The 14,816-nt window shown below is 38.0% G+C and overlaps 1 protein-coding gene across 1 annotated transcript in view; it reads left to right on the plus strand.

Moving 5' to 3' along the window:
* LOC105995293 (membrane-spanning 4-domains subfamily A member 4A-like) overlaps positions 1 to 14,816 on the plus strand; it is a 33,579-nt gene that overhangs the window by 14,502 nt on the left and 4,261 nt on the right. Inside the window, exons 3-6 of the mRNA XM_013029002.1 lie at positions 6,391 to 6,549; positions 12,302 to 12,430; positions 12,625 to 12,681; positions 14,445 to 14,588. Of these exons, the coding sequence (XP_012884456.1) occupies positions 6,391 to 6,549; positions 12,302 to 12,430; positions 12,625 to 12,681; positions 14,445 to 14,588 (489 nt within the window). The remainder of the gene's footprint in view (positions 1 to 6,390; positions 6,550 to 12,301; positions 12,431 to 12,624; positions 12,682 to 14,444; positions 14,589 to 14,816) is intronic.

Raw genomic sequence — 14,816 nt, forward strand, 5'->3', positions numbered from 1 at the left:
AGTAGTGGTATTTTACAGAAAATTTCAGTGCAACCTGTATGATCCTGAAAAGTGCTTGGCTGATGCAGATTGAAGCCCAGTGAGGGGTGAGGGGAGGGGGGGCGGGAGGGAAGGTCATTTGCATCTGAACAAAGCCACTGAGGTTCAGAGCTGCTCAGAGCCTCATCGGGGTTCTTTCCTCACTGGACCAGCAGCAGCCATTGCAGGCTGGGGAAAGGTAGGTTTAGGACCTGGTTTGTGATTTGGGGTGGATGGTTTTATATTTGCAGTTTCTAGAACCCCAGGGAAGACAATGAGAAAAAGATGGAGGGTGGTTTTTGATATTCTGGATTGGGGTAGGTTGAGTGTACCTTTAAGGGAGGCTCTGGCGAAAACTTGCTTCAGAGGATGGAAACAAGGGAAGGCAGAAGACTTCCTAAATGCCAGTGCTTCCATTCACGCTTTAGTTATTTTAGCTCTCCAGCTCCCCAGTACAGAAAACTTCTATGAAATACTTCAGTTTATGACAGATCATTTCACAGGTCTTTTTTTTTTTTTTTGCAGTACTGGACTTAAACTCGTGGTTTTGTGCTTTGGTAGGAAGGCAGTATACTACCTGAGCCTCCATTCCCTTTTTTTTTTCCTCTTAATTTTTCAGAATGGGCTTCATGGTTGTATTTGGGGCCCACCTCAGTCTGTAATCCTCCTACCCACAGCCTCCTTCCTACACAACTGCAATGACGTGCATGTACCACCACACGCTGTTTCTCAGAAATTCTTACTGGTTGAGATGGTGTCTTTCAAGCTTTATGCCCTGTATGACCTCAAACGGCCATTCTTCCCATCTCTACTTCCCAAGTAGCTGGGACTACAGATCTGAGTCATTATACCTGGCGATTTCATGCACTCTCAGTGTTCTTTCTTCCACAGTCTCTATTCTCTGTCCAATGTGTTGTTTTTATAGCTCAGCAGTTAAGGAAAACTCTACCTCATGTAGGACTTGGGGGGAGATGGTGCAGGGCGAAGGCAGGGTCCCCACTGTACAGCACTGATCCCGACATAGACTGTGGGCTGACTTGTCCAGTCATGACTGGTACCATTCATATGTCAATCAAGCCACAAACTGAAGTGCTCACGAGAAAGTCTACTAATGGAATCCACTCTGTATATATTTACCATGGTGGCAATAAGAAAAAAGCTTGTACGTAGCCTAGTTCTGGTGTTCACACCTGTAATCTTAGCTGAGACTGAGATCTGAGGATTGCTATTCAAAGCCAACCATGACAGAGAAGACTATCAAACTTCCTCTGCTATTAACCCAAAGAAACGCTGAACAAGAGGTATGGGTCAAATGACAGAACACCACAATGAGGTAAAAAACTGAGGGAGTGCAAGGCTCTAGTAGCAGAGCATCCACGTGCGCGCGCGCATACATACACACACACACACACACACACACACAGATTGGAGGAAATTGTCCTCTTTCTCAGATGAGACAAAGTAAACCTGTAAAAAGAAAATAAACAGAAGCTCACATGCTGACGGTAAACCCCAGGAATACTGGATCCTAGTCTAGGCTGTTTTCTGCCCACATGGCCACCATCATCCACTATCAACCATGCACATTCACTTTATAGATTTGTCGAAGAAAAAGCTGGCCCCTCATAGCTTACCCACTCCTTTCTCTCCATCTTCCTTCCCTGCCTTTTCCTCTAGTACTAGTTTGAACTCAAGGCCTTCTACTTGATGGGCTTGCTTGTTCTTTGGTGCTCTAATGCTTGAGCAATACCTCCAGTCCTGCTTTTTGTTGGTTATTTTAGAGAGGAGCTCAGTAGACTTTTCTGCCAGGGTTGGCCTCAAACTATGATCTTCTTTCATATATCAGCCTCTTGAGTAGCTAAGATTACAGGCTTGAGCCACTTATGTCCAGCCTCAGACTATGATCTCCATGCGTCCCCTGGGTGATTGTAATGCAAGAAGGGGATGTTGGTATAACATGGAAGATATTTAAGCTTGCTGTTGCTTCACAGGACTTTGGGGCCAATAAAATAGGAAGGAAGGGCTTCCTCAGTTTCTTCAGCTCACTTCCAAGAGCTATACTTTGTAATCTTCTTGTGATGTCACAATCTGGCAAAAGTTTTCAGATTATCCCCAACCCAAAAAAGAAAATGTCCCTTGTGTCTGTACAGCAATATTCTCTGCAACATTGCTTTTATTATCATTTGAAAGTTGCTTTTTAGTCCAAGACAACAAGCATGCTTTCATGTCTCTGGGCAATTTACTTGGCTTGGGTAATAAAAACAAGGATTTCTATGACATGAAGACAAAGGGCAGCTATGTAACTTGATAGCACTTCTTAAGAGAAGGTAGCATCAGCTTGTGGGTCTGCCTGACCTATTCCATAAACCTCCAGAGATTTATCAAATGATCCCAGGACTCACTTGATGCAGTCCTTTAGTGTTGTTTCTTGGTTGTGAGGAAGCTTACAGTCTTACCATTGAGGCACTGAATATAGAAGATGAATCACTAGGGGAGACCAGTAGATAAAACCTGCACTTCCTAAATCAGTGCCTGAGGGGATCAAGTTAGTGAGTTCTTTGCTTCAAAGAGAATGCACTAGAGTGCACATTCAACTGGTGTAGAAAAAAAAATCATCTTTACACCACCTTTGGTTTTTATGGTGTAAGAGGAGAAATGAGATTTCTTAAACCCATCCTTACTATCACAGGTTTAACAAACCTGGTGAAGTGGGAAGTTGATCTGAGAGAAGACAGGGACTATATGAGGCTGTCACTGTGTGGGAAGATCAGATACTGGGTGGGTTTTATTTGTGATTGTTGTGTAAGTGGTGGGAAACTCCTGTAAGTAGATACTGTGTGTGGAGACTCCTATAAGAACTAAACTAAGTAAAAAAAAAAAACTCCAACAACAAAACCCAAAGGTCCAAGAGAAGTTTAGGATAATAGACATGAACCCAAATAGCAAAGTTTCTTAGAACAATTTTAAAATGGGTAACTTTTTTCTATTTTGCTTTAAATTTATTTTTTTTTGCATTTTTAATTGTTACTATAAAGGTAATATACAGAGGGATTGCAGTTACATAAGTCAGGTATTAAGTACATTTCTTTTTGGACAATGTCACCCCTTCCTTCACTCTCTCCCAGTTTTTCCCTCCCATCCCCACCCCCAAGTTGTATATTTAATTTTCAACATAGTGTCCAGTGAGTACCACTGCTGCATTCATTCACCCTTTGTCCCTCCATTTCTGTTTTCCCTCTTACCTACCCAAAGACAGATAAATAAGCAAACAAGACAAAAGGAAAAGAAGACAAAAAACAGCAACAAAGGAAAAAAAAACCCTCATTTCCATTTCCTGGAGTTCATTTCGGTGCATATTATTTCATATGATCAGATGCACATAGGCATTGGACCTTTAACTCTATAGTGGACTACACAAGAAGTATTTCACAGAGGGGCTAATTGCACATTGCGATATGATAACTTGGTCCAGTAGGTATGCGTGTGGAGTTCATCAGACATTATTAAGGGCTAGGAGGCTTTATTTATTTATTTTTATTGTGAAAATACTGTACAGAGGGGTTACAATGGGCAAGGTAATGAGTACATTTATCATCAAGCATTGTTGCCTCCTCCTTTGTTTCTCCTCCCCTCCCCCGGAGCCAAAGTTGTAAAGTTTGTTTTTCTTTTTTTTTAGTCAAAGTGTTTATATTTATTCATAAATTAAATTAATTGCAGTCACTTCAATGAATGAGATTTTATTTAGGATAACCTTAAGAAAAGCATTCACCTGAGGCATAATATTTTTACAACTTATGGTCAGAATGAAAGGCTTAAATTCTTTTTTTTATTGTGAAAATACTGTACAGAGGGGTTACAATTACATGCGCAAGATAATGAGTACATTTCTTATCAAGCATTGTAGTCTCCTCCTTTGTTTCCCCTTCCCATCCCTTAGGCTTAAATTCTTTATCAAAATGAACCGCACTGTCTTCTTTGATTATTGAATGTTCTGGTTTATTATGTTGTTTTATTTTGTTTTTTGTTGGCTACGGGCCTTGAACTCTGGCCCTGGGTGCTGTTCCTGAGCTCTTCAGCTCAAGGCTAGCGCTCTACCACTTGAGCCATAAGGCCACTTCTGGTTTTCTGAGTGGTTTATTGGAGATAAGAATCTCTCAGACTTTCCTGCCGAAACTGGCTTTGCACCACGATCCTCAGACCTCAGACCTCAGCCTCTTAAGTAGCTAGGATTACAGGTGTGAGCGTCTGGTGCCCAGCTATGTTGTTCATTTTTAAAATCAATATATACTTAAAATATTTAGTTCCAATTGTTAAATCTCAAGAATTAATATCATTCAATTAGTGAACAAGACATTTTTTTGCCTTAATTCTTTTTTTTAATTGTGAAAATACTGTACAGAGGGGTTACAATTACATGGGCAAGGTTAAAGTTGGTTTTCGACATAATGTCTTGTACATCTCATTGTTGCAATGGGTCCACCTTCCCCTCCACAAATTATACCTACACCAAATACAGTGAGAACAGGGGTTATACTGTGGGGGAGGGACATATAAAGCAACAAAGAAATATCTTATAAATATGTTAGAAACAATAGCAAAAAAGAAAAACCATTTGAGTCCTTATCTTGGGGTTCATTTCTGCTTGTCTCAGACATATATTAGTTATTGCAAATAAGGGAAATCATGGGACCAATGTTTCTTTGGGCCTGGCTTACTTCACTTCATATAATTTTTTCCAAGTCTTTCCATTTCCTAACAAATGGGACAATGTCATTCTTTCTGATGGAGGCATAGAATTCCATTGTGTATATATACCACATTTTCTTGATATATTCATCTACTGAGGGGCATCTGGGTTGGTTCCATATCTTAGCCATGCTAAATAATGCTGCAATAAACATAGTTGTGCTGGTAGCTTTAGTATGGGCTTTTTGTGATCATTTGGGTAAATGCCCAGAAGTGAGATTGCTGGGTCATAGGAGAGCTCTATGTGGAGTCTTTTGAGGAACCGCCATACTACTTTCCATAGAATGAGTTCGATAGTGAACTTTCTTTCAATTTCATTGAAGAGTTCTGCTCTTCAAAGCTCTGTTTTGAAGGCCTTGTAGAATTCTGCTGTAAATCCATCTGGTCCTGGGCTTTTCTTAGATGGGAGGTCTCTTATTGCTGTTTCTATTTCAATGCTTGATATGGGCCTGTTAAGATGGTTTAACCCATCTTGGTTTAGTTTCGGCATGTCGATATTTGCTAGGAAAAGGTCCATTTCTGCCAAGTTCTCAAACTTATTAGCATAAATGTTTGAGAAGTATTCCCTTATAATGTTCTGAATCTTGGTTGTTTCTGTGGTAATGTTTCTATTCTCATCTCTGAGTTTATTTATTTGGGTGTGTTCTCTTCTTTTTCTGATAAGATTTGCTAAGGGTCTGTCAATTTTGTTAATTTTTTCAAAGAACCAACTCTTCATTTTGTTGATTCTTTCTATGGTTTTTTTGGATTCTAATTCATTTAATTTTAATTATTTCTTTCCTTCTACTGCATTGGGTCTAGGAGGCTTTAAGTAGGATGAAGACTTGGTGTTGATAAAGTAGGAGAAATATGGTCGTATGATAACAAAAGTTGGTGACTTATTTGGCCCAGATGGCAGGTAAGAAGGTGATGATGAAGTGCCAGATTGCCCGTGTGGACAGCAGAGGTAATTGTTGGGTTTCTCGTGCAGAAATCTGGCTACTTAGAGTGTCCATTCTGCCTTTAGCACTTGCTGTTTTATCTTAGCAAAGACTTGTGAGGCTCTGAAATAGTCTCAGCTATGTGTCTGCCCTTTAAACTGTATTAAATTTTGAAAGATGCATTTTGAAGAAAACTCTATCTTCAACTTTTTTCCAATATTTGAAATGAAAAGTATGTCTTTTTTCACTAGCAAGCTACTAAATGATCAAATTATGAGTTTCATTAAATGATAAAGATCATAGTGATTGTGTACCTAAAACTATATTAGACAGTGTGGATTAGGTATAAGACCAAAACAAAGGTCTCTGATTGTGTTCAATCACCTTGACATGATTCCTTCAATGGGAAAATGGCTATGATCTAGGCAATAGGCAGTAATATCACTGGAGCTCAAGTGTGAGAAGACTTGTGGTATGAATGGACAGTGTGTTTACCGTAATTCTAGCCACATTTCCTGCTTTCACACATTCATCATCTTAGTATCACATAGTAATCTTTCTCTCTCTTTGTCTTTCCTTCCAACCCATTAATGTGTTGTTTTCTTATACCCTTGTGTATTGTAACATCTGAAAGTCAGTCCAGATTTGTCATGTACTTGCATGACCAGTTCCACGGCCTCATCCTAAATTATGTTTCTTATTCCAGAACATTTCTGCTGCCATGATAGCCATGCAAAGCCTGGGAGAGACCACCTTGGAGGCTGGCTTTGGGGTACCGCAAGAGGGGCAGCCTGCAGCTCTGCATTCATACTTATGGAAAGGGCTGGCGGAGAAGTTCTTGAGGGGGGAACCCAAAGTCCTAGGGGTAAGTCAGCTGTGGAGCTGCGAGAAGGAGCAGTGCCCAGTGAATGGCCCACTTCTCAGTCTGGGGCACACTTTCCCCTGTGAAGCTGACTAGGCATCAACACTCCGGGCCTCAGCAGTATTTGATTTTTCAGGTTTTGTCATTTGAAAAATGGTATAATTCTTTCGCATCATACTCTGTTCAGTTGTCTTAAAAGTGAAGTGACTGCATATTAATCTCTGTTATGGATCATCAGGATTAATTGTATTAACTTCCATATGGACAAACAGCCAAAGAAAATGAGTACACCTGCCAGTCTCCCTGCATGGCCTGCCGAGTGATTGGTGGATCCATGTGGTCCCTTTACATCCCATACCCTCTCTAAGCCTGCTCCTCAGAATACAAGAAATATGGAATCCCTTGAGCATTTACATCTGCAGTCTCAGGAGAGCTGCCTACAAGAAAGAGAAAGTTTGAAGAATGGCAGCTAAAGGCAAATTAAGAGACGTTGAATATACAGGTTTATTGTTTGCACAAACTCCAAACCACTGGGAAAAAACATTGTTGTGGTTGCTTTTTTCCACTACTCTAATGAGTGTGTGTGTGTGTGTTTACATATATGTTTGTATGTTTGCATGTGTGTGCTTATATATGCATGTATGTGTGTTTATATATGACACATATTATAAGTTTTGGAAAATGTTATATATGATAATAAAGCAATATATAAAATATAATATATAGTATATAAAACAATAAATTACATATATAATATAATTTTTAGAAAATGAAATATAATATGTAAAACAAAATACAATGTATTATATATAAAATAAGATACAATATATAATATACATAATTTTTTTTGTCAGTCATGGGGCCTGAACTCTGGGCCTGGGCGCTGTCCCTCAGCTCTTCAGCTCAAGGCTAACACTCTACCACTTGAGCCATAGCACCATTTCCAGCTTTTTTTTGCTTATGTGGTGCTGAGGAATTGAACCCAGGGCCTCATGCATATGAGGCAATCACTCTACCACTGAGCCACCTTCCCAGCCCTATAATAATTTTTGGAAAAAAATTACTTTCCATGAAGTAGGTCATATATGTTGACATGTGCTGGATATATATGTATATACACAATATATAAATATAAGTATTTTAATATTTTAATAAGTATATATTTCAATATATGAATAAATATTTAAAATTAAATTTGCTTTTAGAGTAGTTTTAAGTTCCCAGGAAAACAGAGTGGACCATACCGACATATCACATAGATCCTCTGAATCCACACGTGATCAGCCTTTCCCTCTCTTTTCCCATCACTGCTGCCTTTGCAACAATGGATGAACTTCTAATGACCCACTGTCTCACTTGAGGCTGTGTTTGTATTGCTGGAAAAATTGTCTTGAATGTCGGGAATTTCTAAAGGAAACAGGTGTATAGGATTTGTAATTTTGGTGGCTAGAACAACCAAACAGTAAAGTTATGGCATCCTGATGATAGGATCCCTGTCTGCATCACAATCTATGGGGAAGTGGACAGGAATGGGGCCATGTGCAGAGAAGGCCAGCCACACAGTATAGCCTGAATTGATAACAACTTGACCTTAGGAGGACCGAGCCGCTCCCTTGCAAGGATGATTCCCGGATGACTTAGCTATCATTCAGTAGGCCCAAACTCTTAGGGATTCTACCATCTCCATACTAACAGACATGGATCGTACTTTCAGCACACAAACCTTTGGGGGGGAGGGGGGGAGGGGGGGGAGGCAAACCAGATTGAAACAACAGGCATGTTGTAAAATGCTTCCAAGTGACTGTGTCATTGTGAACATTTCTAAACAGCAAGGTTCCTGTTGCTCCACATACTTACCAGCATTTGTCAGTGTTCTGCACTTTGGCCATTCTAGTAGGCATTCAGGGGTATCCCAATGTTGTTTCATTGTGCACTTCCCTTACGATATGTGATGTGGAGCAATTGCCGTATGCCTCTTTGTATGTTCTGGGGTGAGTGTCTCTTTTTAACCAGGGGTTTGTGTGCTTATTGTTAATTTTAAGGTCTCATTGTATAGTTCTTACAACACATTGTAAATCGATTGCAAGTCTCTTCTCCCAATTAGTGTCCTGTTTTCTCATGTCTTGACAGTATTTTTTGCCAGAGAGAAAGTTTTAATTTTAATAAATTCAGCTAGTTAATTTTCTTTCATGGCTCATACCTTTGATAGTGTATTTTAAAAAGTCGTAGTTTTAGGAATTTTATTGGTTTGAGTTTTATATTTAGATGTATGAATTGTTTTATACTGAATATTGTGAAAGCCAAAAGGCATGCATATAAATTTATTTTTTTACTTTTGTATGTCCTGTTTTATCCAATATTAGCCTTTCTTCACTGTATCACTTTTACTACTTTGTCAAAGGTCCAAAACCCACATTTATGTGTGCTTGTTTCTATGGTTTTTAGCCCTACATGTAAAGGCTCACAAATACATTGATTTGTGGACTCAGTGTATAGATTTACGTAATTTGTAATATATCTTGAAGTTGGGTAGTATCAACCTTGTATTTCAAAGTCTGGATGTTTTTTACATTTTCTTATAAGCTTTAAAAACCAACTTTCTGACATCCACAAAACAATTTCTTGGGATTTTGATTGAAGCTATTGAGTGTATAGATGGATTTGGGAAGAACTGACAGTATTTCTCCATTCCATATACTTCATGTTTCACCTGTAACAAAGCACATGAGATGTTTTATGCTGCTCAGGCTTGAAATTACAATCCTCCTTTACCTGGATGCCCATGGAGAATTTCCTACTGTGGTTCTATTGAACTTGTTTTCTGTTCCTTTAGCTTAACCGTTACCTTCTTCTCCTCCTATGCCCATGATTTGTATGGTTGGTATTTTAACAGTGTTTCAGGGGTCTTGAATTTTCTGTTCATATTTTCTCTTTATTATCAGCTGAATGTTCTAGTGTGTCTACTTTGCAGTAAACTATTATACTGTTTTCAACTTGATTAAGTTTTCTTTATTTGACCTATTGACTTTTTCACTTCCAAAATTTAAATTTGATTTTTTTTCCAGCATCACTGTCTCTTTATCGCATTTTCTCTTCCTTGTTTCTTTGCTGTCTTTGAATTCATTCAGATACTTATTTTCATTTCCTTGGATTTTGTTGATAATTTTTATAACCATTATTTTGAAATTTTATTCAGAATTTCATATATTTTAATGCCATTAGGATCTGTTATTGTGGAATTGTTACCTTGATAACAATCACGTTGCCTTTGTGGGTCATATTTCTTGTGTTTCTGCATCAGGAAATACACACTTGGGGCTTTCTCATCAGCTTCACTAGAACTTCCAGTACCACATTGAAGGAGTGGCAAAGGATGACCGACCTGTCTTTAAAAAAACTATTATGGTGGGAAAACTTTGAATTTCTCACTATTTGCTATGAAGGTAGACATGTGGGGAAATTGTATCAATAAACTTAGTATTTTTACTTTACTGGGTAGTTTTTATGATTAGACATTTGAATATGTCCTGTTTTTCCTGCATCTATTGATATGATCACATTATTTCTTTCTTATCTGTTGATGTGGTAGATTGATTATTTAAAGTATCTATCTATCTATCTATCATCTATCTGTCTGTCTGGGATAAACACTTGTTTGTAATACCGTAGTTCTTTTCATATAAAGATTTTGGATTGAATTTACTAATATTTAGTTGAAAATTTTAGTATCTGGGTTCATGATAGATGTTTGTCAGTAGTTTGCTGTTTCTTATAATGTCCATTTGACTTTTCTAGCTTCAAAGAATCAGTTATAAAGCACTACCATTATGTGTTTTTTCTTCATGCATTAAAAATATTGTTATTATAACAGTGATATACAGAGGGGTGACAGGTATATACGTCTGGCAAAGAGTACATTTCTTTTTGAACAGTGTCACCTCTTCCTTTACTCTCTCCAAGTTTTTCCCTCCCCTCCCCTCCCCACCCACAAGTTGTGTAGTTCATTTTCAACATAGTGTCTAGTCAGTACCATGGCTATATTTGTTAACCCTGTGTCCTCCCTCCATTTATGCCTCCCTTACCCTCTCAACAACACATAAATGGACAAACAAGACAAAAGGAAAAGAAAACAAAACAGCAACAAAGAAAATAGCCTCTTATTTCCATTTCTTCGGGTTCATTTTGATAAACATTATTTTGTATGATCAGATACAAACAGCTATTGTGCCTATGAGATCTTTTCCTAAGAATAGCCTCCTTTGGTCTTGCTGTGTGTGAATGACTACAGACGTGTATAATTTAGCATCTCCCAGTGTATGTTTTAAAACATCCAGTATGTCTACTTATAGATTTATAGGCACATTCTAGTTACCATAAATGAGGGAAGTCACACAGCCTGTTTCTCTGGATCTGACATACTTCTCTTAATGTGATTTCTGCTCCCCCCTCCGCCCCGCCTCAAGGCTTTCAATTTCCTTATGAATGGTACAATATGGAAAAGCTATAGGTAATTTTCACAGTGTTTTCTGCAGGCATTATTGACTTCTGAAAATTTCTGGGACTAGCCATTTTTGTTTTAGACTATTATTAGCTATCGATTTGTTTTACTTAATGTCACAAGCCGATTAAGATAGACTTTTATCTTGAAATAAAATGTTTGATTAACTAGAACTTGAGGAGATGAGTACAGGGTTGAGACAGATTAGAGAGGACAGCTATGGAGAAGTGGCTCTGCATAAGGCACACCATACTTAGAAATTGATCTGCTAAGTTGGAATACTTTTGTACAATGTAAATGCCATAAAATAATTTAGTAAAGAAAAAGGTTGGCTTTCATGGATTTTCTTTTCTTTAGGGACTTACCCCTCTCATCTAGGTTTTCAAACTTGTAGGCACAGGTTTTCTCATAGCCCTTCATTTGACTTTTGATGTGCCTGGATTCTGTAGTGATATCCTCTATTTAACTTTTGATATTACTCATTGGTATTTTCCCTTTTCTGTTCTTAAACAGCTAGCCTTGCATTTAAAAATTTAATTTATACTAAAATTCATCTTTAGATTTTGTTGCTTATGTTTATTTTTCCCTGTTTTTACCTTTACTGATTTCTGCTCTAATTTTATCTTTTTCTTTTAAATTTAATTAATGTATCTTTTCCTACCTTATCAGATGAAAGTTGAGGTACTAGATTTTATATTTCCTCTTCCCTAATATATTTACTCAGTACTATGAATTTACCTTTTGAACACTGCTTTCACTGCACCTCCCAAATCTGAGTAAGTTGCTTTCCTTTGAACCATTTTATGTCATGGGTATAATTGCACTCCAATTCTCCTACTTTTAGGGCACTGCATTCAAAAACTCCTTCCTCAGGCTCAAATCAATGTCATACTTGTCCATTTTTTCCCTTCACCTTATATCTACTTTTCTTTTAGTAAAAGAATTGCTTCCTAATTAGTCGGTAATTCTTGTCTGCTATTTATAACTATCCTGAGTATCAGAAAAGCATCTCTGGACAGGTTTTGGTATTCACCTTCTTGCCTTGCATTGCTTGTGTTTAAGACAAATATTCTGAGGGATAATATTGGTAAGTTAGTATATCTATTCTTCTTTGTGTGAGCAAAGCAAAAACTTCTGGAAGTTGAACTGAGTACTTCAAAAGATCTAGAATGAGATTAACTTTGTGGTTAGACAGGAAATAGCTTGGACATTATTACTGTGGTCATTAACCTGTTTTTGCTTTCTTATCATTTCTAGGTTGTCCAGATAATGACTGCCCTTATGAACCTCAGCATGGGAATAATAATGATGAGAACCACATTACCATTCTACAGATTAGCTCCCATCTCAGTGTATTTTGGGTTCACAATTTGGGGGTCAGTGATGGTGAGTAGCAAACCTTCCTGTATAATTAGAGATACAATAACACTGTTAGTCTATTCTGGGTTTTGGATGGAATCCTACTCAAGTCAATTTTTGTAAATCTAATACTTTGAAAGAAGTGTATTTAATCTTTATTTACTTTTCTCATATGGATTAGGGCGTTAATAACAACCTTGAATTTTTCCTTCCATTACTAGTTTATTATTTCAGGATCCTTGACAGTTGCAGCAAGAATAAGAACTATAAGATCTCTGGTGAGTTGTATTTTTTTAATTTGGTATCAAAAGAGTAAGAGTAAACAGAATGCGCTTCTTTGTTTTTTTAAAAAAATTATTGTAAAGATGATATATAGTTATATAAGTAAGGTAATGAGTATATTGTTTTTTGAACAGTGTTACCCCTTCCCTCATTTTCTCCTACTTTCCCTCCCTCCAACTCCCTTCCCCTGTAAGTTGTAAAGTTCTTTTCTAATGTACTGTCTAGTGAGTTCACTCTTTGTCTCACCATTTCTGTGATTTCCCTCCCCTTCCCCAAATCAGATAAACTTATATACAAGACAAAGGGGACAGAAATCAAAGACAGTGACAACAGGGTATAAACTAAAGGGAGAAAAAAGAAAGAAAAAAAGAAATAATCGCAAACAGTACAATAAAAGAAAAAACCACTTCTTGCTTTCATTTCTTTGAATTCATTTCAGTAAGCATCTTTTTATATGGTCATATCCACATTGCTATTGAGCCTTTGTTTTTGAAAAAGCAAGAGAGACTTGGAGTTTTTTTAAATTTTCTTTTAAAATAAGGTTTTTGTTGGCTCCTCCTCCTTTGTTTTTCCCCTACTACACTCCCACCCCCCTCCCACCCCTAAAGTCATTTTTCGACATAGCGTCTTGTACATCTCATTGTTGCAATGGGTCCTTGGAGTTTAATCTAGAATTATCTGTTTTTAAAAATTTTAGCCAAACAGTTATCTAGTGATAGCATTTCTCACATAGAACTGAATGTTGCATGAAGGTTGTTGCTCAGAGAGCCTATGTATAGATGCAGAGAATTCTAGAGAAGAAACATTGAGGTGGGAACATTTAAACAAAGCTTGGGAAGTAGAAGCCCATGACAATGACATCTAGACCACCAGATTCAAATGTGTATTTAATTTATATCCAAAAAGGATTTTGAGTTTGCAGGAAATATACTCATACTCAGCTATTACTGTGGAAGAATCCTATTCCGTAATCAACCTCCTTGTATATGAGTCACAAAGAGAATAAAATGGAAGATAAAAGAGTAGATCAGAAGCATTTTTCTGGTAAAAGACAATAGTTGATATTTCTCTCTCCAAAGATAGACTTGGGCCTTTTGAAACTGGCCTCCACCTGATTCCCTGGCATATCTTCCATCTGTTACTATTAAAAATTCATATTGAACCTCCCAGATTTTCATGGTAATTTTTGTTTGGTTGGGGGGAGGGGGGCTTTGTTGTTTTTTAGGGCAAAATCTTGTTCTGTAGCCCAAACTGGCCTCAAGCTTTTGATCTTCCCTTCAGCTTCCTAAATGATGAGATTACAGGCACATGCCAGTACACATTAATATAACATTTAAAACTCATACTCTTACATGAGAAGAGCATGTGCAAGAAGTGATACCCAGTGGAGCTATATTACAGAGAGCACTGAGTGAATCATGGGAGGTCAGGCACCAGAGCAGAGCATGGCAGCAGGCGGACAGACCAGGCCACCAGCTCTTATAGAAAGGAGTTTGGAATCCCTGCTGGGAAAGGTAGCATTTAGCTCTCACACTTCAGGGAATCATTTGATGTATTTAACCCAGGAGGGTCAATGCCACATTTTTGTTTTGTTAAGAGATTAGAGTTGAAACCACAAGAAGGAAAAAGGTAAGTTGAGACAGTGTTGTAAATCAAGATAAAGAAGATGAAGCACATTGGGAAAGAAATAGAGGCTGTAAAGTGATGGGCAGATGCATGTCTGATCGTGTGACCTGTTAGTGATTCTTACTCCTTTTAGGTGCAGTGCAGTGTAGTCTTGAACACCGTTGCCTCTGTGTTTGCTGCGGCGGGGATTATAATCAGTGCGTTGAGCTTGAGGATCTCTTTACAGGATTATAGCTACGGTCACATATCAAGCAGTGAGTCCTTCATCCTTCTACTGGTGAGTGTATCCTCTTCTCACGGGATGCTACAGTGGTGGGCGATCTCTGCTGCACTGCCGGGAGCCCCAACAACACTGTGTTTCTGGAAGGTTGGAAATGGTTGAGAAACAGACCTCTATTTGATATAGGCATGAAGTGAAGGTCTCATACTGTTCCTCCTCTCTCTATGCTGAAGGAAGTTCATGTTATAGAATACTTACTCCTTAAGAATTTCTCCATGGAGCATT

Source organism: Dipodomys ordii, unplaced genomic scaffold, assembly GCF_000151885.1.
Source record: "Dipodomys ordii isolate 6190 unplaced genomic scaffold, Dord_2.0 Scaffold117, whole genome shotgun sequence".
In the NCBI taxonomy this organism is placed as follows: Eukaryota; Metazoa; Chordata; class Mammalia; order Rodentia; family Heteromyidae; genus Dipodomys; species Dipodomys ordii.